Genomic DNA, 26,640 nt, shown 5'->3' on the forward strand with positions numbered 1-26,640 from the left:
AACGTTCGTCCAAGAATTGTCTCACCCGAACATCGAAATGTGGGGGTTCACCATCCTACTGAAATGTTATTTCATTTTCTAAAATTTGTGTAATCATAGGATCTACACAGTCTTGAAATAGATTTAAGTATGTGTCTCCATTGAGATTACCTTCAATGAAGAATGCTCCAATAATATGATTACCAAGAATGCCGGCCAAGACATTAAATTTTTGTGAAGTTTGTGGATGAGCTTCCATCACCACATGAGGATTCACATCGCCCCAGTAACGACAACTATGTCTATTCACTTCACCATTCAACATGAAAGAACTTTCGTCTGAAAAACATGTATTGTATGATAGAATAAACAGATAATTAACAAATGTGTTTACATGTAATGAAAAAAATCTTATTTCTCATCTGAATTGATAATTAAAATTTCGAAAAAAAAAATCAATTTTTTCCAATGCTTTACTATGGTTTCAATTTTGCTTTGTTTAATCTCTGCTTATGGAAAAATTCTAATTTTTTGAGCTACGGTCTTTTTTAAAGCATCCAAAAAACATCTTCCAAAAAGGAAAAACATTTCTCACATTTTTTTTAATGATCAAGGTTAAGGTAATGCCAATTAGATATACCTCTTTTTCGAGTGGACTAGGCCACCAAATTTCACACACCACCAAGTTCAAGGTTGTTAAATTTACCTCCATTCAAAACTCCCTCGCATCGTCTGAAGGGTCGACCCTTCCTATGAAATCTAAATAATATAACGATTTGTGTAAATGAATAATAGTCTTGGGATATGAGAGGATTAATTCCAACTGCGACAGGGTACAGTTTCCATCCTCAGTGAAATAAAAAAATATAACGCTGCCGGGTTGTTTTTCGGCTACCTGCAGTGTCCCTATATTTGGTTCCATTCACACCCAAAATACAAAACTCTGTGCCACGATATCCTGTTTGCCTGAATTATGCGTTTCCAATAGTATAGTAAATATAATTTACAAGTAAATATAATTTGCGCAAGTAAATATAATTTAGAAGTAAATGTAATATTGAAGCTCTGATATCGTGGCATTCTGTTTTTAAAAGGGAATATACGCTTTCGACAACATTATTGGTGTTTGTCAAATCGATCTACGATACAACAATTACTTCTTTCAAAATTAGCTTCCTTCCTTTCTTTGGAAGATTCCCACTTTTTCTTTTGTATCAAGATGGAGTAGAAGAAAGCCAAAAAAACTTTCTTTCACAAACATTAATTAATCCTAAAAATATTTGAACAAAAGTTGTTCTGAATATCAAAGTATGAAGCAGGTATATTATCTTTTATTCGCCATGAAAAATACAAAATTATAAGGTTTTGTCAAATATCATATACCATAAGAATACCATAAAAACACTAAATGAATAAATAAAAAATAAACAAATAAGGAAATGAGATGTGAACAATTTCAATATAAATATCACTGTCTACGTAGATTGTAAATTCAAAATATTAGTTGGTGTTGAAGTCAAATGATAAGAATTCGTCGATACTATAAAAAGCGTTTTCCAGGCAGATATTCTTCATATAATTTCTAATTATATCTTCTGGTAGTTTATTAAATAAAATAGGACCATAATAATTTTTCGAAATACGGCAGTGATTTAGTCTTGTGAATTCAATTTTAATCTGTTGTGATTGTCTGGTGTTATGTGAATGGTTATCGTTTAGATATAAGTGAGGATTTTTTTTACATAATTTATACACGAATGGACATAAAGAGAAGGTAATGTAAACATTTATTTATTATTAATAAAAATTTCAACGTCTTCTTGATGACCCAGTTTGAAGATAACTTGCAAAACTTTTCTTTGGCAGTCCAAACATTCTTTTTGCACGAGTCGAGTGCCCCAGAGTACTAGACCATAAGACATATGGGACATAAAAAGTGAATGATAAGCATTGGTAATGGTTTCAATAGATGAGATGCCCATTAAACTTCTTATAATATAAATGCTCGTTGCCAATTTTTTGCAAATAAAACCTACATGTTTTTCCCAAGAGAGCTTTGTATCCATTTGGAATCCAAGAATTTTAATCGATTCATTTTGGTCTACAGGCAGTTATTTGTGTATAAAAAAGTAGTGTTGCGATTTATTAGTATTCAATTTCAATTTATTCTTATTTGTCAGCCATCTATTAGCATTCGACTCTGTTACTTTCATTTCTTCAACTATAGCCTCGTAGTTTGTGTTTTGAAGCGTCAGCAAATTGCGTAATCTTAGAGTCATCTTCAGTTTTGAAATCAATCACATAAATCAAGTATAGAATTGGTCCCAAAACCGAACCTTGGTAGACTCCCGTTTTTTATTTCTTTGGTATCAGATGCCTTATTATTCAAAAAAACGTATTGTCTATGTTCTGATAGATATGATCTAAGAAAGTTAATTGGTTTTTCCTCAAATTTGAACCACTCCAATTTTTTAAGCAGGATTTCATGTGACACACAATCGAATGCCGCCTGAAGATCGCAGAACACTGTTCCTGTGTGGACACATTTCTGAAATCCTACGACGAATTTATCTACTAGCTGCATTACAGCGTCTGTGGTTGATTTTCCGTTTCGGAAACCATATTGGTAATCTGGAATGATGTTATGTACCTCAACGTGTTCTACTAACTAAGATTTCAGAGCAGCTTCAAATATTTTTCCGATTACGGGAAGTATTAAGATGGGTCTCAGTTTACAGAATTCTTCGACATTTTTTTTATTTTGGTATTGGGATCACTTTGGTGATTTTGAGGCAATCAGTAAAAGTTCTGGATTTTATTGCTTCGTTTATAAACTTTATTGAAGGTGTGATTATGATATTCGTGATTATCTTTATTTAAAAGATATTTAGCTCATAATGGTCAGCACTGGATTTATTTGTCATTTTATTTATTATATTTCTAGTTTCGTTAAAGGTTACTTCCCTAAATTTAAAGTTTACCAGACTCTATACTTAGATCAGGGTTGAACTGGTTTATGCCAATGAATTCAAAGCAAAAAACTGTAGGATAGATCCTGGAAAAAATATACTTATATGCAGTAGAATCATCTCAACTAAAACTGGTAAAACTGATTATTTTGACCGATGGAAAATCATTCCTGGTACACAAAAAATGTACCCATACGTTACTGAACATATCAGTTTATTAAAACTGTCAACATAGCTACTTTATCAGGTATTATTACTTTCAGATTCAGGCAACAATTTCATACCGTTAATCAATCTATTGAAAAAACGTTTTCCACGCCATAATAAAAGTACTGTGACGCGCGTTTCGCAAACCAAATTAGCATCATCAGACTAAACCTAAATTTCACGGTTATCTTAATGTTTTATTAACATCTGGACGAATCATCACCTTACCAGACAAGGGTCATTAAATCAATTCCAAATACAACTTTTTCTATTACATTGTTATTGTTCCTAATGTTACTTACTACCTGTTATGATACCTAATCTTTACCTGTTTTCTACCTGTAATAATTACGGACGAGAATTAACAACGGGCTGTTGGAAATGAGACCTTTATCGCTGTTCATATATCTCATTCGACATTTTCTGATTTATCAACAATTGAAGGCATTCGAAAACCTGTTGTCATCTACCGTTCTCAATGATTTCTCATTTATTCAGTGGTCGTTCTATTAGGTGTGTTGAGCGACACTAAAATTTTCTGATCTATGAAACCGAATATCTGAAGCATGTTCCTTGTACCAAGATATTATAGTCCAGTTAGTTTGTCCAACATACTTTTTATCGCAACCCTCATAGCTTATTTCGTGAATTCGATAGTTGTCCTTTCCCCTCGGCTTGTATTTTGAGTTGCCGAACACTTCTTTATGTGTATGAGCAGCTTTAAAACCCACTTTTATTTTCAAGTTTTCGAAAATTTGTACCAATACGTTGGTGTATTTTGGTTCATATGGGAGAAGTATTAATTTTCAGTCTTTGACAATTGATAACGGCCGTTTCGTTGAAGCTACCTCTGTTAAATTAGTTGTCATTGATTTAGTCTGTTATTACGGTCGCCATATTCGTCCTAACATGGGACTATTCGTAATGTAGTGGATAAATTTCAGTCCACTGGTTCAGTAAACGATCGATCTACACCCATACGTCGACGAAACGCATGATCTGCCGAAAACATCGCCGCTGTCTGTGAGAGTGTGCATGAGAATCCGAGGCAGTCAACTTCGCGTCACTCACGCGGCCTTTCGCAGACCACAACTTCGCGAATTTTGCGTCATGATTTGGATCTGCAACTGAGCCAGGAACTGAAGGTGAGGGACCATAGACAAAGAGGTGTGATTTCTTTTTGTTCCCTCATCTTAAAATTGCATTCGAAGGACACAAATCTTTGTCAAATGAAGAGGAAATTACCTTCGTGAACTACTGTTTTTGCAGAGAAAAACCCGGGTACTATTTGGACGGGTTACAGAGATGAAAGCATCGCTGGGAGAGGTGAGTATAGTCCGTTCATAATTTGTTGATAGCTCACTGCAAGTTTGACCCTCATTAGAGAACTGAAATACAGAGAGGACAGCTAATATGATATAATAACAAAAACCAAACTAAAACTGGCAGTTTAAGATGTTTTCGACTAACCCACCTTGTATCTGAAGAAATACAATACAGCTATAAAACTTTTAATCCGATTATGTAGGTATTTTGAGTGGAAATGAGTGACCAGTGTCGTAGAGTATATGATTAAAACATTAGTTACTTTAAATAAATAAATATATTAATATTCTTAAACTGTAGGTACTGTAAACTGTATTTTTATTTTAAAAAAATTTCTTTATTTTATTCAAAAATAATAAGTTACTTGCAATTTGTAAAAGATACATTTATTTAATTAATACCTATTTTTAAATGATATAAACTACGATTACTTACAAAACTATTCAAATTCAAAATAAACAGGATCATCTTCGGAATCCGAGTCGTCTTGCAGGTTAATAATTAGCGGTTGTGTCTCTACAGTCGCATCAATTATATTCTCAAGATCCCACATTTTTTGTTCTTCTTCTATTGCATGTCTTACTGCATCTCGCCAAATTTGTTCTGTCATATGTTGTAAAGACTCATATAACAATTCACGTACAGCTTGTATTTTATATGACGTATTTTTTCTAGCCACATAGCTTTTCATTTGTGCCCAAATGAGTTCAATTGGATTTAATTCGCAGTGGTAGGGTGGAAGTCTAAGGACTGTGATGTTTCGTCTTTCCGCCATTTTGTCAACTACGTATTTCTTGAACTTAGATTTGTGTTGCCGGGCAATTTTTAAAAGTTCTGCTTTAACCATTCCATCTTCGTAAGGCAGGGACTTATTCCGCAGCCAGTCAATGATATCCTGTTTCTTCCACGCAGTCGTTGGAAGTCTTTCAACTAGTCGTGAATGATAAGGTGCATTATCTAATACTATAATTGAGTTTGGTGGTATATGTTCAATCATCTGCTCAAAATACTCTTCGAAAACATCAGCTGTCATCTCCTCGTGATAGTCTTTTGTGCTTTTGGATTCAAATTTCAACAAACCATGCTTAGCAAATCCTTTTTCACTGCCAATGTGAGAAACTATTAATCTACTGCCTTTACCAGAGGGTGGGGAAATACCAGTAGACCAACCTTCCATAAAGGCTTGCCTGGAGCTTGATATATTTTTATCTGTCCAAATTTTTGTGAGAGTATGACCTGCGTTTACCCACGTTTCGTCCTGATAGTAAATTGGCCTTCCTTCAGCCCGAAATTTTCGTATAGATCTTAGATACTTTCTTCTCCAACATATTATCTCTTCCCGGTCAATCAAAAGTGATTTTCGGTCTGATTTCTCCCACCGGAAATTTAATTCTTTTAAACCTTGCCACAATTTGGTTCGTCCGACATGAGGCAAATCCGGGTCGTCTCTAACTTCTTGTAAAATTTTGTTTAAGTTGGGTATTTCTTTTTTGTAAAAAAATTCGTGAATTTTCCTTCGAATACCATTTTTGGCAAATTTATCAATTTCAATAGGTTTTCTCCCCCTCTTTAAGTATTCGTTTGTATTTGGGTTAGCTATACCTTTTTCTTTTCTTTCTGATAGGAACCTATATATTGTTGACTCCCCTACGCCCGTCATGTTGGCACAACTCTTGATTATGTTCTGAACAGTGTTTGTGGGATTCTGAGAAACCAGAGCATCGTGAACGTTCAAAACAATAGTCTTCTCTCTTGGTGAATAGACAGACTTACTGACTGTACGCAACAGTACCGGTGTAAAACTTGATGATGTTGATGATGAAGACGAAGCCATCGCAAGCAATCAAACAAAACAAGCAGGAACGAAAGGTACGTATATGTTTGTAGGAATATGAAAAAAAGTTACTCACGCACTGCACAAAATTCGCAAAATAAATATTAGAGACGTTAATTACTGCTGTAGACGCCGAAACACCAACGAGCCGTAAATTAAATGCGATTAAAAAATGTACTAAACCATAAATTATTTTCGTTCGTAACAACTTCACCCTTTCAAGGCAAGTTTCGAATATAAACTGAAGCTTTATATTTAATGAATAAACACCTCAGGAACCTCCGCCTATGATTTTACGAGTTTTACGACCGTTTTATTACTTGGGCCCTCATTTTGTGCTATCGACAAATTATGAACGGACTATAGTTAAAAAGCGACTATGTTGGACCACCCTTGTAATCAAAGACACTCTACAATAGTGAGGGGAATCTACAAGAAGATCTTGAATACAGAATATTTATTTTTCTGTTGGAAACAGTGTTTTCTTCTCGTTCTCCATTTCGGCGCCACTGTGCCAGTCGATTTCCACCGGGCAAATTCCTCGGCACGTACATATACCTACCTGTCGGAAAGAGCCCGTATAAATCAAACAGGTGTTCAAAAATCACATTGTAATTATACGAAAGGAAATAAGAGAAAATGAACGGTTCGCACTGATTGAACGGGCGCATCTCCTGCTTCATTTTCATGGAACTAATATTTACCTTTTTCTCTCTTTGCGTCGGTCATTTTCGTTCGTAATGGACCAATATCCGTTGCGACCGCGACTGTATCATTAGTTGATCGGTGGTGAATTATAATGGGAGAGGAATGCACAGTTGAAAAAAGTTTGGCCTTCGAATTGGATCAACAATCCCATAGTTGGCAGTTATGATATCAGAGAGTGGGTATTTCGTGTGGATAATATTCTGAGCATTCTCTGTATTTGTAACTAACGTTACTGCAGTTTCGTCCTATGAGGACATTTTCAAACGAAGACAATGAACCGATACTCCACGTTCCTAAAACCGCCAGACCTATGTCATTTCACAAAGTTAATATTTTCTAGTTTATAACACTCTATTGTGATGAATTTCACACAGGAAGATCAACTAATTAGTTTCGACGTGGAAAGCCTTTACACCAACGTTCCGTTCGAAGAAGCACTCCAAATCATACAGAGAAAGCTATCCGAAGACGGGAACCTGAAAGAGAGAACGAATCTACCCATAGAAGTAATTATGGAATTACTAGGATGCTGTGTACGAAACTGTTATTTCCAACTGAAGGACGAATTCTTTACACAAGATGAGGGACTGCCAATGGGATCGCCACCAGTCATAGCCAACATATATATGGAGTGGTTTGAAACACTGGCCATTGAAGAAGCCCACAAGAAACCTCGAGTCTGGTTGAGATATGTTGACGACACCTTCATAATATGGAACCATGGGAATACTGAACTAGACGCCTTTCTGAAATACATCAACAGCGTGAGACCTTCCATCACTTTCACAATGGAGAAGGAAATCCACAATGAATTGCCATTCTTAGACGTTTTGGTGAAGAGGACCGACACTAAGTGGGAAACATCTGTATACCGAAAACCCACTCATACGGGACAGTATCTGAACCACGAATCCAACCACCATCAATCGACAAAAAGAGGAATCATCAAGACTCTATTAGACCGTGCTTTTGGGCTCTGTAATACAAAGGAAGGTCTCGAGAAGGAACTAGACTTCATCAAAAATGATCTTCAGCGGAATGGATACTCCAAAGCGATGGTAGAAAAGACTTTGGCTAAAAGACAGCAGGAGCCTCGCAAGGAAGAGAAGCCGTCACAACCAGTGCTTGCACTTCCCTACATCAGAGGATTATCGGAGAGGATAAGAAGAATTGGTTCCAAGTACAACATTAGAACCTGTTTCAGATCCGGTAACACTATCCGTAGCAGCCTCACGAAACCCAGGCCCCCAAACGCGGACTGCGATTCCAAGAATTGCATTTACCGGATACCCTGTGAGTGCGGAAAATCCTATATTGGTGAAACTAAGAGGCCATTTAATGTTCGCATTGCCGAGCACAAGAAGCACACACAGCGAGGAGAAACCAGCAAATCAGGAATAGCAGACCATGTTTGGACCCATCAACACAACATCGAGTGGTCCCAAGCTGAGATCTTGCACAGAGAGGAACATTGGTTCAGGAGAAAATTTAAGGAAGCCGCATACATGTTGTCCAACAACGTATTCAGCCAGGCCAGCGTAGATATACGAAACATATGGAAACCCATCATCAAACGAAAAATGACCAACTCTCGCCAAATCGGTCATCTCTCACGGAATCAGTGAAGCGGAAAATGGAAAGTAGAGAAAGTGAAAGTATTTCAACGACCTATAAAATAGTCATCTCTCGGAGGAATCAGTCCAGTCATCACCCGAAGACGATTGTAGATACCAACAATCGAAACGTCGTGAACTAACGTGACTTGGAATCTCTACACTTTTTTATTTTTTATTATTTTCTTTTTTGCATTCCTTTAATTTTTATTTATTCAATTATTATATTTTTACTTGTAGGTTATTTCACTATCATTTCATTTCAGGTTTATTGTTGCTTAATATAATTGTTATTTTCAACTATTCTTTTTAATTATTCTTTTTTACTTGTTTCAGGGATTTCAAATCATTTTATATAATAGACAATGGAAGTCCGAACTAGTGAAATTCATCACGAAACATTGTCAATCACCTTCAAACAAACTCTATTGTGATATTCTCACCTGAACAGTTTACACGTATAATCAAAGTAAACGATATTGTGCACATTTAAAGTTGGTGACACTCTCGAAGGCCAAAAAAACCAATACATAGAAATGAACCGGCTGCGAAATGGTCCACGTGGACTGTAGAATTGGCGGTTCGTATTGGATAATTTTTACTAACCGAGTTTTATGATTGGCTGAAGAGTCATAAAATTGAATTTGAAGTCATGTTACGGTGACGAATAGAAATCGGTGAATGCGGGGATGGTTATCGCCATCCTGTCATCAATGTTCAGTTGAGAAACTGGTCGCGATTTGAGTGTTGAAATTCGATATTGATGCAGTTATGATTACTTAAAATGTTTAAAATGTGGCGTCCATGGACAAGTACTAATAGTAATAACGAGCGTGATAACAACGCAGACTTTTTCCTGTGTCGTGATTCCAATGGCAATGATGAGCAATGTGAATAAGATTCAGATGCATTAGAATATTGAAACACAGAGAGTATGTTTCAATGTATATAAGAATCTAAATCTCAAGTTTGGTTTCGAGGGAAACAAACTATTACAAGCAACATCAGATTTGACCGAAATTCCTTATGAACGCAAGACGCGATGTGATATAGGATTACCAAAACCTTTAGATGTTCATCTAATCATTGAAAAAAACAATATACGACTGTTACAAAATCAATGAGATTCCTACAACTGAAATCATAAGGAAGAAATTGAATACTTCCGGCCATAACGTGAGCTGTTGTGACAAAACTCTTCAGAATTAGATAAAGAAAGTAGAATTTAGATTTAAAATAATAAACAAATGTCGAGCAGTTATGGAAAGCAGAAGAATAGTGAAATTACGTAACAAATACTTAGAACAAATAACTAAATATAGACAAGAACAACGACAAATTTTCTATTTGGACGAAACATGGAAGCTAATATTTCATCAGGTCAGACTTCCATTGTCTAATATAATATAAATTGACTTGAAATTCGAAGTTCGAACTGATGAAATACAACCACCTTCAAAAAATGGAAGCTAATATTTTCGAGGAATGGTTTGAAAACACATTGATTCCAAATTTGGATGCGAATAGTTCTTGACAACGCTTCCTTTCATTCGCAACAGCAACTACTTGAAATTTATCATCACGATGTCTTCTCGCCACGTCGTAGACGGCCAACAAGCCCGAAAAAGACTGTTGACACAAACTAGATTTAGTTTACTTTGTTCACGTTCACTGACATCTCACAAAAATTTTTAAGTTGGTAACTATTACCATTACGATTGTCTTCTGTCAAAAAAGTATTTCTATTCCGTGCTGAATACATTCTGTGGTAATAAAGAACGAAAACAGTGGAATCAAAGATGTGTTTCAACCGTTCGAGGTATACTGAGTTGAACTTCAAAACGATGAGCAGCCACAGTCACTCGCATATTTCTGATATGTACCGCTCTTGGTGGAAACAAATGTGCCAAGTCACTTGAACACTTTCCGTGAAAGTATCTATAAGAGAGAGACAATTCTCCAACCTCTCTTCGATGTTCCAGACTGTTAAGGTTGCAAGTGATGTTTGTGTTTCCAATCAGGCGGATAGCTCTTGTCTGGATGGAATCCAGCAGCTTCAGGGTATGCTTAGGGGCGGAGCTCCATGCATGAAATCAATACTCCAAAGGAGGTCTGATCTGAGCTTCATAAAGCGACAAAAGTTGCTGAGGTGTGTACAGTTTTCTCGTTCGGAACAGTGTTCCAAGCTTTTGAGAAGCAGCCTCTGAAATTCCAGCGACAAGAAGCAGAAAGCCGAATTGTCTGACCTGACATTATTATATCTGGAGAAAACCGATGTCTGGGTTTTTGTGGCCTTGAATTGAACCTGGTTACTTTTACCCCAAGTCAAAATCACTTCGAGATCCTCAGTAAGATATGCAACCTCCTGCTGCCGATGAAGATTTGCCTACTAGCCGATGTCCTAGAATCCAAATGAAATGACAAGACAAGTGTGCTGTCGTCAGCAAAGCAATATATTGGATTCTTGATTTTTTCCACTAAGTCATTGATTGACAATAAAAAGAGGGTTGGAGACAATATGGATCCCTGGGGAACACCAACGTTGATGGTGAAGATACTCGAGATATATCCATTGCCATTTGCAGGGGACGTTCTTTCAGGAAGCTGAAGAGCCATACACAAAAATGATTTGACAAGTCATAGCATCGAAGTTTGGCCAGCAAATCCTCATGCCACACACGGTCAAAGGCTTTAGAAATATCAAGCGCAACAGCTCTAGATTCTCCATGCTTCTCAATTACGATATTCCAAATATGGGTGACATACGAATCATACGATAGAAGATCGCCCGTTGATCTTTGTTTCCGAAAGCCATATTGATGATCGCTCAAGATGTTGAAGCCTTCCAAATATTTGAGGATATGGTGGTTTATGGTGGTTTAATATGTTCTCTCTGAAAATTTTATAATAACTTAAATCCCTTAAAACTGACCTCTGTACATCACTGCCACTAAAGTCCTTCATCCGGAATCCCAGACCGCTCGCAATCGAATTCAGTCGAGCCCCGTGTTCGAACCGATAAAAAATTCGAGATATATTTCTCAGCAACGCCATCAAGAAGACATTCAGAAGGTGTGGCATCCTCGTATACATGTTCATTTCTCGTTCTCAATATTTCACCCATCCCGCAAATTGTAATTCGCACTTTAAGTACGAGATTAATTACTGGAATTACTTGTTCAAGAGCGCCGTAAATTGACAAAATGCAATTACGGTTTTTATAACGGGCATTTCGTACCGTAAATGATCTTTTATTCTCTTCGGATTTTTTTTTTGGTTGCTGAAGCATTTCATGAGGTACGGCCATCTTTTTGGGGATTCAACAGTCGATAACAATGTAAGAAGTACTGAAGTTCCTTGATGAAACCTTATAAAAACGATTTTCTTGACGCACTTGAAAACCAGAGCCGAAACAGAACGTATTTATGATTCAACGCCAGACAGCGCTGTTTCGACCCGTCATAGGTTCCATCAGTGGTGGTAGGCTGAACACAAATGTATTGCTGGACTCCAACTATATTTGACGGGTATCTAGGCAAAGAAGAATGATGACGTCTCTCATTACGAAGACGCCATCTACGGGATCGAAAAGGAACTCGAATATCCAAGATAAACAAGACTCTCCAAGGCGGCCAGTTGCAAAGCCAAGCTTCGTCATCGACCCCTGACTAGACTAGACTCGTTCTCTTTGATATTCGACGATTGATATTCCTTCTTTAAAAAAAATCTGTTTAAAATATGTTCTTTATCTTCTTTATATTGTTTCATACTCCCATTAACTACTCAAGCTTTCCAAAAAATAAATTGCTTACCAATCCCAACGGGTCTAGATCCGTGGTCGTCAAATTGCGACCCGTGACCAGTATTTTTGCGGCCCGCGAAAAGTAAATTATTTCAATAGTCAACTACATGTCATAAACAAAATCAAAACAGATTTTGCGTTCGAATCCGGCGACGGTGACTGACGATAGTCCGTTTCTCAAACGTCGTTTCAAAATTTTTCAAATAGGAAAAATTAATGGGCTCTCATTAGCCGCATTTGTCGGGTAATAGGAGCGACTGACTTTCTTTGTAAAACTGTGATTATATCTTATCTACATGTCTGTAGTTGATTACGACTATGATCAAAGTGTTCTCTTATAACAAAGGTAAGATTTTATAATAAAAAATGAAAAGAAGTTTGACTAACAAGGTTTTTATTCAAACTTCCCCTTAGTAGGCTCCCCTGTTGCCGCCATGTTGAAGATATTTGAAAAAATTTGCTTGGGGCATTAATTGACGAACTGGAACGGATATAACTTCTATGTCTCAGTGCTCATTATTTCTTCGGAACTGCCCAATGGACGGAATCATAGAAGAAGACTTCTTAGTAGTAATTACCATGAAGGGTCATACGAGAGGTTGTGATATTATGGAAGTTCTAAAAGAATTTGTGGAAAAACACTAAATACCTGTACAAAAGTTGATTTCAGTGTGTACTGATAGTTGTCTGTCAATGGTGGGTGCAATTAATGGTTTGATTGCTTTAATGGAGAAGGAACGGAATATACCTTATTTATTGCCTATTCATTACTTGCTGCGTCAAGAAATTTTGGTATGTAAAATTTCAAAAAACAAATTGAAAGATGTAAGTATTATAAATGCTATAATTATAGCGATGTCATCTTGCATACGGCCATCAGGTGGTTAAGCAAGTGGGCAAACGCTTAGAGTGCCTTCACATTAGGTCGCGCGGCTGCCGCGCGACTTCCATACTAGAAAGTGACACGCGGTTGTTGTGCGACCTAATGTGAAGCGGCCCGGCGCTGACACCCACATTGTCCTGTGTGGCTCTTGGCCAGAAAAGTGTGACGACCGCTGGTCTAGATCCTTCTGGTCGATAGCTAAAGCTGGTATCCAAAACTTGACAAAATCCACAATTCCACCACTAACACAAGCGGATGGTTCAATTGCAACAACAGCCATAGAAAAAGCAAATCTACTAGCTGCGTCCCACTCCACAGTCGATTCTCTGGGAAAGGCACCGCCCTCTATTCCCACACTAGACACCACACTCCTGGAACAGCTCAATTTCAACAAGGCGCCTGGTCCTGGTGAAGTGCCCGTCATCTTTTTCGAAAAGTGCGCAAATGAACTCGCATCAGTATTTTGCAAACTTTTTAACCTGTCTTATGAGAAAGGGGTTTTTCCTTCTTGTTGGAAGATTGCTCGCGTTAAGCCCATTTCCAAAAAGGCAAAGAAATATCCAAAATAACTATAGACCAGTCGCTTTGGTATCAAGTGATATCAAAAATCATGGAGAAAGCCATATTCCATCATATCCTTAAATATTTGGAAGGCTTTAACATCTTGAGCGATCATCAATATGGCTTTCGGAAACAAAGATCAACAGGCGACCTTCTACCGTATGTCACCCACATTTGGGATAACGCAATCGAGGAACATGGAGAATCAAGAGCTGTTGCGCTTGATATTTCTAAGGCCTTTGACCGTGTATGGCATGAAGGTTAGCTGGCCAAACTTCGATGCTAGGGTTTGTTGGTTCATTTTTGTGTATAGCTCTTCAGCTTCCTGAAAGAACGCTCCCTGCAAGTGGCCGTCCATGGATATTTCTCTTTCACTATCAACGCTGGTGTTCCCCAAAGATCCATATTGTCTCCAACCCTCTTTTTATTGTCTATCAACGACTTATTGGAAAAAACCAAGAAGCCAACACATTGCTTTGCTGACGACATCACACTTGCCTCTTAATTTCTAATTGGGGTAAAAGTAATCAGGTTCAATTCAATGCCACAAAAACCCTGGCATCGGTTTTCTTCAAAAAGGTCAGGTCAGACAATTTCACTTTCTGCTTCGATACGTTTGTTGGGGAGTTAAAATGGACACCAATATGTCTTGGCACAATCATATCGCTGGAATTGCAAAGGCTGCTTCTCGAAAGATTGGAACACTGTTTCGAACCAGAAAACCTCAGCAACTTTTGATACTTTATAAAGCTCAGATCAGACCTTCTTTGGAGTATTGTTCTCATGTTTAGAGCTTCGCCCCTAAGCTTACCCTGAAAGTGCTGGATTCCATCCAGAAAAGAGCCATCCGCCTGATTGGAGATGTGAACATCACGTGCAACCTTGATAGCCTGGAACATCGAAGAAAGGTTGCAGATTTGTCTCCCTTGATTCCATTTGTCTGTTGATTCCACCAAGAGCGGTTCATATCAGAAATACGCTTTTGAGGTTTAACTCTGTACACCTTGATGTTCACTGTTTTAGAACTAAATTCGGAAAACTGCGTTTATGTATGATAAACTTCCTGAGAACATTTTGCCAAATGAATTCAATCTTCAGCGCTTCAAATCCAACGTGAATCGCTACTTTCGCACACGCACCGCGAGCGCCTTAAAGATTTTCCTAGAGTGCTTGTGTTTCGTCCTTAGAGAAAAAAGAATTGCGTTGACGCTAGCGCCACCTTGCGGCACTGGTCTATCGAATAAACTATCTATATTTGAAGAACATCCACATAGTTTATCGTTAGTTTCAGTAGTGCCAGCCTTAATTGCCATTTATTAGTGGGTAAGGGCCGCCGCAAACGCTCCAAGACATGTACCGACTTGGTACATATTCCGGTATCTAGACCTAGACGTAGACCTAGACGCATGCAATGCACTGAACAGGGATGACCCCAGATTCCGATAGAGGGAAAAACACAGGAGGCCTACGAAGCAGAACCAGAGACCACCCCTGAGATTTAAATTCATCTCATTTTCAGATTCACTGAGGAACAAAACTTGCTCGCGACATAAAGTCACTCAGCTCCGATTAGTTTTTGGGGACCCCATGCAAAAATTCAGTTAGGAAAGCCATAACAAAAGCAAACATCAGATTAGAAAGTAAAAGCACCTAAAGGCTGACTTTCGACCAAGAGGTCAGATGTCAATCTTGCTGAAGTGCCTATCAGTAAGTTGAGGACCGCTCCGGCACACAGAAACCGTGTGGAGATTTCAACTCAGGGCACTCAACTCGGGAGGGGGCATGGGGGGGTGCCACCTTTTCGCGAGTATCCCTTTGTCGGACTTCTAAACCTCTCCTGTGGTAAGAGCATCTTGAATATCACCTCTTGATTAGAACAGTTCAAACCTACTAGATATCTTCAAATGCTCGTAATGCACTCTAACAACCGTCTCCCAAATCCATAATTCCCTGCTATCGCGTGCTTAATGAGGAATCCATCAAGGCGCCGATGAATAATTCATTCAATAACGTGATCATTTCCGGTGTATTAGTCAGGTAATTCCTCGGAATAAACGGACTATAATCGTAATTAGCATGCCAACATCGAATTCTCAACGCTGACCGTTCGAGATATTCTAGAAGGCGGATACGTTTAGATTAGGTCACCGTTTGAAAGAGTAAAAGGTGTAGAATGCGACGGTTTTGCATATATATCTCTTGTCTCACTAAGCTATCGGTTTGTCTTCGTTTACGAGACCGCGACGACCACGAAAAACAGAGTCTCGTCGAGGTCGTTTTTGAATGCGAATGGCATCATTTCGACTGAAGTAGTTTAACAAAGTTTGTTTTATTTACGAATGTTTGATATTGACACTGTTGCCGCAACCCTTCGGAATCGAGTACTAAAGGGTGAACGTAAAGAGTACTAGATCGAATAAAAAGTGCTACAGAAGCGAATCCGTGTATAATTTATATATTCCCTATACATCCTCCCTTTCCAATGATGAAGTTACAGTTTTTTGTTAATTTTATATCACAATTTGACAAACATAAATAATTGAGTAACAAGATGCGAATACCAAAAACAAGTGACAATTGACAGGAAAATGTCATAGTAATCAGTTTTGTTTAGTAAAAATGACCATGTACGAACGATTTCATGTCGGAGATACCAGATATGTCTGGTGTATCAAATGGTAGCAATCTGATATTGCCAGTTAAACTTATTGTCAGTATGTCTAAATAAACTACTCAAAATGAATATAAAGACACATCTTTAAAATACAATAAGTAAAAACATATGTATTATTTCATGATAAAAACTTCTGATGTGTACTCCATACTAATTCTTATCATGTTCCATTCGGTTGTTGTTTACTTTTTTACTTCTTTTTGTACTTTTAGCTACAAAATCATTAATATGAAAAATTCTGTATTTCGTTTCACTTTACTTTAGTTCGTGATAGTTAAAATTTAAACAATGAATGTTGATGTATTGGGTGAAATGAGGATACGTAGGGTGTACCTCAACGAATTTCAAGTTGCTAGAGCAGTGGCATTGATCGTGGCATACTCAAGGCGTCGTGTAGCCCAAATGCTTAATGAGATCATTCTGCGGTTTCCAGAGCTTGGAATCGCTACCAAATTTACGGCATAGTAAAAAGAGCCCCCAATCCCAATCGACAAAGGGCAACAACCCGCAGAAAAGATCGTCGAGGAAATCGTAGATACTTTTGTCAAGAGCATCGTAATTGGAATTTATAGAGCAGTAGGCCAATGTAATGTTTACAGATGAAAAAAAAAATCATGTTATTCAACAATGACGGACGTGTTCGGGTATGTAGACGTCCCGGTGAACGCTATTTGGATGACTGTGTGCAAGAAATTGTTCCATTTGGAGGTGGATCGATAATGGTATGGGCTGGTATTGAAACCTCATGTGTCCCATTTGCCTAAAATATGGGCGCTGGGTTCGTGAGAAATTTCCTACAGAAGCACAATATTAATGTCATGAGATGACCAACTAATACTCCGAATTTAAATCCTATTGAGCAGCTCTGGGGTAAACTGGAAAGACGTTTGAAGGATCATCAACCCTTCCAAAATCTGAACCAAGTTGCAGATGCTCTTTTGACGATTTACGAGCAGTTACCACAACAAATAATTAGAAATTTGGTGGAAAGCATGCCTCGTCATTGTGCCGAACTTCTTAGAGTCAGGGGTGGACGTACTCACTATTAATGTATATTTTTCTAAATTTTTTTCTGAAATAAATTTTATTTGTTTTTGACACTCATTTGTATTTCTTTTTAATCGTATTACCAAACAGCATTTTGAAAACAATGTAAGTTAAATTCAATAAAGGCACCTATAAACTATTTTATGAATATAAATGTTTGACAGAATAATACATATTTTTTTACTTATTGCATTTCAAGGACATGTATCTATATTTATTTTGAGTAGTTTATTTTGGATTCAATAATACAATATGAAAGCTAATCCACTAAGACCCCTTTTCGCCAAAGTTTTCATGAACGACTTCGAAAAAACTCTTAGATTGAACCAATATACATATTAATCGGTTCAAAAAATATGTGAGATGACCTTGGGATATAACAGCTTTATCGAGCAGTCGTTCAAAATATCCATCTGTTTGGGTTTTTGTGTTAATTCTTTTATTTTAATTTTTACTTTTATATATTATTAAAATGCTCTCATCTCTCGAAACGAAAGTTTATTGCCGAAAAACATGAATATTTAGAACGACACCACTTGGGATGTTTCGAGTAGGTACTCATTGTTAACACTTTTGTGAATTGAGACAAGTAATTCGGGCACAAGTGGTTGACCCTTCTCGACTATATTTATGACCCCGACCATTTGTCAGTGATGATTTTTCGAGAGTTACTTCGAACACATTTTTTAGCATTCTGTTCTGGGACTTAGGCCGAGAACAATTTCTTATTCAGGGGTTTCCGTCGAGAACTGAACCCGCTCTACAGTCTCCTCGCTGATCGAGAAGAGACTAAGCGTTAGTTCCTCGAGATTACCCTGCAACTTTATGTTTCGTGTTATATTTGTCGCTGTGTTTTGTTGTTGATAAATTTTGTTGTTGATAAACGCTGTCCCGACATATCCGCTACATTGCGCTACATGGCGGCCGTAAATGGGCGAAGCGCGCGGTACGTTGCCCGAACAGAACACCCATTTTGATAAAACAATTTCATTATTTGCACGTGTTGTTGAATCCTACATCCGTTCATGGTGATTTGGCAAAACATACTGAATAAATAACAGCTAATTTGACAGATGTAGCTTCAACAATATGGCCGTTATAAATTGTCAAAGTTCTGAAGTCCCTGTTGGAAGACCCTATATTATTAGATACAATTTCATAAAATGTGTTTCACAAAAACGCTACACGTGTTTCTCTGTAATATATATCATTGTCTTGATGTTCATCAAGTTCATAGTACACATTTGAATAATTTCCTGCAGGTGTGACGGCCAAAGTTCCGAGAAACTATTTGAGATACCTACGCAAATGTAGCCCGTTACCCTTTCGAAAAAATCGGCATAATAATATAATGAATGTGGTGGCAAAACGCAATGATCCCAAAATAAATTCAAATATTTCGGGAGAAAAAGCTTACATCGTTCGTTAACAATGAAATTATATACATGTGTAAAAAACTATAATTTCTGAATAATGAAATAAGAATAAATGGGAAAGTTAATTCTAAAGGTCCCTTTAAACAAATATCAACAATACAGCAGGTTTCAAGAAGTGGTGGCGCTAATACAATGCGGAATGGGTTGTATTTCGACTAAGCCACCAGTTCGATAGCTAACCAGATCTGGTGGCCTCCATTGTTGAAATTCTTCCCGTCGATGATGGCGGACAGAGTAAAGGTGGCACCTTCACGTAAACGTTGTTGGTATCCCAAACCGATCTGGCTGGAATTGTTGATTTTAGCACGAAGAGCTGCATCCTGATCAAGGTCGTACTTGGCACCAATGCCGAATTTGGTGTTGTTGCTGCCTGCGGATCATGCCAACTGAATACCGTGGTCCAGTTTGGGACTGATTTTCCGATAGATGGAACCGCCAAATTCTTGGCCGTCCTCAATCCCAAAGCAAAATTGCTTTTAGTTTGAATTGAAGGTTTTTTTTTAGTTAGTCAGACACCTTGAGACCTTTCAAGAGTTGATCTTGCACAGCAATTCACAACACAACAAAAAAATATTTTTTGAATGTTTCCTACACTAAATTAGTCAATTTCTACTAATTTTGGGGTGATAAAAACGAAAATAACAATGAAAAATTTTTATTAGCTCTGATTTTTGAGATACACAGTACTTAATTTTAAAGAGTAGTTATACTATACGTGAAAAGTGAAAGTACATAAAACAATATTGTTATGTTTCTTTTAGAATATTTTAAGTACACAATTAATAAAAAAAACATTATTCTTAGTGTTTTGACAAATAAAAGAAGTTTGTATCACCAAATTTCAATTAAGTCCATCCGATTCATTGTAAGATCGCTGTCGTTTAGCTTGTCTTTTATAAAACACTTCTGGAGCATCCCTACACACAGACCAGCAGTAGTCTGCAAGCATTGCTTCATTCCAACGGCCCTGATATCTCTGTTCCATTAAGGCAATGTCTTGATGGAATCTTTCTCCATGTTCGTCACTCACAGCTCCACAGTTTTGTGGGAAGAAATTAAGATGAGAGTGAAGAAAATGAATTTTTAAGGACATGTTGCATCCAAGTTGGTGGTAAGCTTGAAGAAGTTCTTTAACCAATGCTGTGAAGTTATCATCTCTTTTGTTACCTAAAAACCCATGTACAACCCCCTTAAAGGCTTCCCAGGCTCTTTTTTCATTTCCTGTTTAAATCATGTCAAAAGCAGGATCATTTACGATTTCACGGATTTGAGGCCCAATAAAGATGCCTTCCTTGACTTTAGCATCACTCAACCTGGGAAACTTTGCTCTCAAGTACTTAAAAGCTTGTCCTTCCTGGTCCATGGCCTTCACAAAGTTTTTCATTAGTCCCAACTTAATATGTAATGGGGGAAGGAGAACATCCTTAGGATCTACAAGAGGCTCGTAAACTACATTTTTCTCATTAGGGTTTAGGTCTCGTGTAGGCCAGTTCATTTTTTTATAGTGAGATTTTCTATCCCGACTGTCCTACAGACACAAAAAACAACAGTACTTGGTGAACCCTAATTGCATTCCTAGGAGTATAGCAATGACTTTCAGATCACCACAGATGTGCCACTTGTGTTGTTCATATTTGATTGATTGGAGAAGTGTTTTCATATTTATATACGTTTCCTTCATGTGAACTGCATGACCTATAGGAATAGAGGGTAGCTGATTTCCATTATGCAGAAGTACAGCTTTTAAGCTTAGTTTTGAAGAGTCTATAAACAGTCTCCATTCAGATGGAGTGTGATCCAAATTCAAGCAGTCCATCAAACCATTAACATCAGAACAAACTACGAGGTTTTCTTTTTTGTCAAAAAAAGGAAGCAAATCTTTTTGACGCTGTCTGTACTGAGATATTTTCACATCATGTTTTAGAAGATTCCACTGTTGTAGTCTTGACCCTATCAGCTCAGCCTTTTCCTTAGACAAGCGAAGATCTCTTATAAGGTCACTCAACTCTGCTTGACTAATTCTGTGCGGATCACTAGACCTATCGCTTACCTCAAAATCAGGGTCATAGGATGTAGAAGGATGGATTGCTCCTTCTAAACAGTCTTCATCACCTTCCTCTAAAATTTCATAGTTTTGGGGTGGAGAAGGGACTGGCAAATTGTCTGAGTGTGGTACAGGCCGAAGAGCAGATGGGAGATTAGGGTATTTAACCGTTCCTCTTTTCTTCATAGATAAACCTTGCTCAATGGGAGGAGTTAAGCAGAAATAACAGTCGTCTGTATGATTGGTAGGCTCACGCCAAACCATAGGTACTGCAAAAGCCATTGCCCGGTTTTTATTTTTCAGCCACTCTCGCAATATGACGGAACAAGAATTACAACATATATGAGGAGCCCATGATTCATCTTGGTCCCCAACTTTCACACCAAAATAATGTTCATAGGCTGTCTTAACGATAGGTGTCATTTTACGTTTCTGAGCCTTAAATGTTATTTCACCACATATATAGCAAAAGCTATCGACAGAATTCACACACTTTCGAGGCATTTCAGATCAGCACTTAAATTAATTTAAAAATCAACTTCACACGATAATTTCAATAGCAACCACGTGCGTACAATTGACAAACTCACATAGGTTATGTTTACTACTTAAGAACAGCTGATGAGAGGGGTGTTATGTAAACAAACATGTGTACCAACTGTTGGTGATGAAATATTTCATTTGTTGAAAACTCAATATATATATATATATATATATATATATATATATATATATATATATATATATATATATATATATATAATATAATGATACTATATCTTGAAAACAAGAGCTAATATATAATTTTTATGGTCACTTTCGGTTTTAACACGTGGAAATACATTAAAATCATCTAATTTCAACCCCGAAACAAAAACTTTGTTGTGTTGTGTATCGGTGTTCCACTTTTCTGTGAACGTTAAGTCTTTGATTTTGTATTTGGTTTCTGAGGAACCAGACACCTTTCCAGATTCTTGGTTGGAAGTACCAACGGTGTTGACTTCCACTCCGCCGCAGTCTTTGGTTTTGCAGTCAAGTTTGATGAGACCATAGTGGCAGCCCTTGTTGAAGACATCTTTGGCCCTTTTGCCAAAATCGGAGTATGGTGGTGGAGACATTTCCTACTCGATGAAAAGGAGTTTACGAGAATATACTATTGCACGAAGTACTAGGACTTGTTTTTAACAGGTTAACTATATCTGACAAGAAAGAACGCAAATTTTCCGGAGTTTTAACAAACCACACTACCAACAAAACCAGATCTACAATAGTTTCTTCAGGCGTGTCTATACTTTAATGATCCAGAGACAAGGGCTGAAAAATTTCAGGTCGGCAAAGCACCAATAAGATTTTTATTTTTCAATCAGTGTCGGGATTGGCAAACTATGTCGGCATTTTTCCAAATTCCCATCATACACGAAGTAGGCAATTACGTTTTGGACCCGACTGTCAACTTTCACGTTTCAATTCCGATATCTGCGATCGGGATCTTCGGCGTAGAACACGGCCCATAATTCAAACGACCCACCGTTGGCGACGTGGATTTTGTGGAACGGCCTCTCTCTGAAGTCGGATCGGACCGACCGACCGGGGTCATGGGAAGCATCCTCGGCCTTCTCGCGTTGTACCTGCACATAATCCACTTTATGCAAACAGGTCTCATTCCAGCGCCAGAGAGCAGTGGCTTACGAATGCGTGGGGAAAAATATGTTTCAATCAATAAATATATCAAGTAGTTTTTTGAGTCGTGCATTTTTCACTAGATGGTCATTCATATTTTCAGCTGAAATATTGTTCCGGATAGGTATATATAATTTATAAAGACCTACTACAAATAGTTATATGCCCAACTAATTGTTGTCGGCGGCTTCGCCGGCGTAGAATTTAGTTTGTCACATTAATTTTCGTCACAGACCATTTTAAACAAATAGCTACAATATTCTTTTATTACCCCAAAACTTCAGGTTTTCAACTTCAAAACACCTAGTTATTTATATAGTTTATTAAGCAGGCATTCTGAAATACATATGGTCAATTTGAGAATTAACTCATTCAACATACCTAGGCACCGTACTTCCAAATTTCAAAGATTTTTTTCTTATATAGCCCCTTCTTATCTTACTGCTCAGTGCTAATTTAAAAAATTTAAAATTCAATGTATGGAAGCGCAATAAAATTGTTAAATTGACCAAAATTATGTTAAGATTATTAGGAGTTATTAGCAACTATATGATCTATTATTTTTTCTCTTCCCTATCATTGTTACGATGGTAAATACGTATTTTTTTTCACTATTAACCTGAGAAATTGCTATTATTTACTCCGTTCCCCTAACGAGAATTAATACTTCTCACCCTTGGTAAATAATGATAATAAAAAAACACCTAGGTAAATAATGAGAACAATTCTATAATTCTCGGCGCTACGCGCCTCAGGATATAAAAATGCTCGGTAAATAATAGCTCACTTCTCACCCCAGGTATATAATATACTATTATAATTATTTCTTACACTCACTGTATAATTTTTGGGAGGAGTGGAAGATAGCCTTTGGCTAACCCCTTTCCTGTTACGTATAAATGTATTTTTATGCATAATAAACGATATTATTATTATGGTTATGGAGAATTAATACTTCTCACCCTTGGTAAATAATGATAATAAAAAAACACCTAGGTAAATAATGAGAACAATTCTATAATTCTCGGCGCTACGCGCCTCAGGATATAAAAATGCTCGGTAAATAATAGCTCACTTCTCACCCCAGGTATATAATATACTATTATAATTATTTTCTTACACTCACTGTATAATTTTTGGGAGGAGTGGAAGATAGCCTTTGGCTAACCCCTTTCCTGTTACGTATAAATGTATTTTTATGCATAATAAACGATATTATTATTATGGTTATATTCAATACAATCTTTGAACCCCTATTTTCACTCTTGGGGGTAGAAATTTCTATTGCGTTTCTTGATGCTTATTTACGCTATACAAAGAACCTACCTGAATATTTCAAGAATCTAGGTTCAGTAGCTTCGATTGTACGTTAATATGAGAGCGAGCAACTGCTAGTAATTTATATTTTTACTTTACAAATACAGTAACTGAAAAAATATGTCAGCTGCACTAAGTAATGAATGGCTTCGAAAATCGAATTATGCTACCTATAAAAAAATCGCAAAACTGACACAACCGTCAACAACGTCTGCCCTCACGCGTTTGCACACGTTCGAGTAGCGTTCTCGGCGATGGCGCTTCATTGCTTAGACCGTCCCTCAACTCCAGCGCATCCTTTCCCGTCGTATTGCAGTAGACGTGACGCGTAATGGCTACTGTGTTGCGTTAAGTTAATCTTATCGTGATAACTTTTAAACGATTCGTCCAAATTACTTAGTGTAAAAGACAAAGTTAATCTATATTAAATACTTAAAACTACAATTGTATCAATTTTTATAAGAATTTGACAGATATTCTAATATGTGCCTTGTAAAAAAAGTGATTCCAAGCCAAGTGAAGTAACTTGGCTTGGAATCTCTTAACTTTTCATTTTTGCTCATTTGTTCTATTTTTTTTAACTTGTATTTTATTTCACTGTTATTTCATTTCAGGTTTATTGTGCTTAATATAATTATTATTCACAGCTATTCTTTTATTCATTTTTCTTTTTTTTATTAGTTATTTCAGGGATTTCAAATCATTTTATATAATATCAGACAATGGAAATCCGAACTAATGAGAATCAAATAAACATTGTATTAGTTTTGGCAAGCATTTTTTATTAAATAACCAAACGCACGCTACTGCGGGTATAAAACGTTTCAAATGGCCAAAAAATCTCACAAAAAATATTACTTGAATCGGCATCTTAGAATAGAATAGAATAGAAAGTTATTTGTATTGAACACCAAACAGAATGGTTTCCACTTACATGATGCACAGTTTTTTAAAAGTTCCTTGCATATAGTATTCATTGAGTACCATTGATACAGTTAAAATCGATATAAAATAAATATAACAATATAAAACAATAAATAATAAAATGACCGTAAAAAGATTCAGACACATTTGAGCCTTCGAAGAAGTTGTTCCTCCATAATACTGAACATTGTGTTTTCTGAAAAAGTGTGTTCTTAATAATCGTTTCTGGACTTTTTCTATAGTTTCAGAATATAAAAAGGTCTTTGGATTCCAAATGACACAACCATATTCCAGCTTAGAACGAACAATGGAGTTAAAGAGTGACAAACAAGGATCGTGATTGAATTCACGGCTAGATCTTAAGACAAAGCTCATTTTTCTATAACATTCAGATATTATCTACTGATGATGCTAACTTGGATAGCAAAACGCGCGTCGAGAGACATAATTTTTGGTCGAGTGGGAAAAAAGTGTTTTCTATAGAATAATTCATTGAGATCTAAAATATATTATTATCATTATTGAAACTAAATAACTTTTATCACAAAAATTACTGAAATAATAAGAAAGTTGATTTTCAAAAAAGAATAAAAATATAATGCTCGTGTGAAGCGATAATGTTTCCGACACCTCTGCAACAAAACAGGATGCATCGGGAACTGCAGCCGAAAATTATTTATAAATGGGCAACATAAGTTCCCGGCTCGGCACGAATAGGAAGAAACCATCTGTTTATTTTAATCGCAGCTGGATAAAAATAAATACTTTCCTAATTACCGCAATAAAATTGAGGTGCTATAAAAACAAAATATATTCAACGCCTTGACTTCTAAAAAGTTTATGTCTTTGTAGAGTTGTGTCATGAATAGTTGTTCGAAATGAACTTTTATGTTAAATTGAATGTTTATTCAAGTTTGCGATTTATTTATTGAAGACTTCAATAAAATATCGAACATTTTTATGTGCTCTGTATGATTAGATGAGATGAGAAATATTAATTGTTCAAGATGTTCTTATAGAAGTAGCAAAGTTTTAGATGTAAAAAAACTAATACCGCGCCACAATTTCTTCCCAATTGGAAAGATGGAACTCTCCTTCCTTATTTAAGAAACATTAATGGCTTGTTTGAACGTGGTGCATTTCATTAGTTCAGACTTCCATCGTCTAATATGATATAAATTGATTTAAAACCCCTAAACGAATCCATAAAAAATAAAAAATTAGCTGAAAAAATAACAATTATATTAAGCAAAAAACTGAAATTACAAGTAAATAAAAATACAAGCAACAATTGAAAATTGAACTATTAACAAGAAATGAAAATTTAAAATTATTAAAAAGAAATGAAAATTAAAAGATTCCAAGCCAAGTTACTTCACGTTGTTGGTATCCACATTCGTCTTCGGGTGATGACTGGACTTATTCCTCCGAGAGCTGACTATTATAGGTCATTCGAAAACAGGATAACTGTGAAGCCACCAACGTCATCAACATGAGTTTCCGCCCGCTCACGGAGATAGAGGAATCCTTGTTGAGGAAAGGTCTAAACTTCGCCATTGCACCAACGTCTGTGCCCACTTTGGAAATAATAACTGCAGTGGAATCCACCAGTTCCCTCAGTGATCAGATCGAGGCA

At 36.8% G+C, this 26,640-nt stretch overlaps 2 protein-coding genes across 3 annotated transcripts in view; both read right to left on the reverse strand.

Annotated features, from left to right (window-relative positions):
- Positions 1-26,640, reverse strand: part of LOC111506670 (interference hedgehog) — a 188,299-nt gene that overhangs the window by 71,345 nt on the left and 90,314 nt on the right. The gene's annotated exons all lie outside the window — the stretch shown is intronic.
- Positions 19,174-22,779, reverse strand: LOC111506726 (voltage-dependent anion-selective channel-like). Its single transcript, XM_074181963.1, has 2 exons — positions 21,884-22,779; positions 19,174-19,512 (listed from the first exon to the last, which is right to left on the reverse strand). Exons 1-2 carry the CDS (start codon positions 22,199-22,201, stop codon positions 19,417-19,419), a joined length of 414 nt encoding a protein of 137 aa, XP_074038064.1. The 5' UTR covers positions 22,202-22,779; the 3' UTR covers positions 19,174-19,416.

Source organism: Leptinotarsa decemlineata, unplaced genomic scaffold (assembly GCF_025532065.1).
Source record: "Leptinotarsa decemlineata unplaced genomic scaffold, Ldec_3_MD MMD2_tig00026328_RagTag_RagTag, whole genome shotgun sequence".
Lineage (NCBI taxonomy): Eukaryota > Metazoa > Arthropoda > Insecta > Coleoptera > Chrysomelidae > Leptinotarsa > Leptinotarsa decemlineata.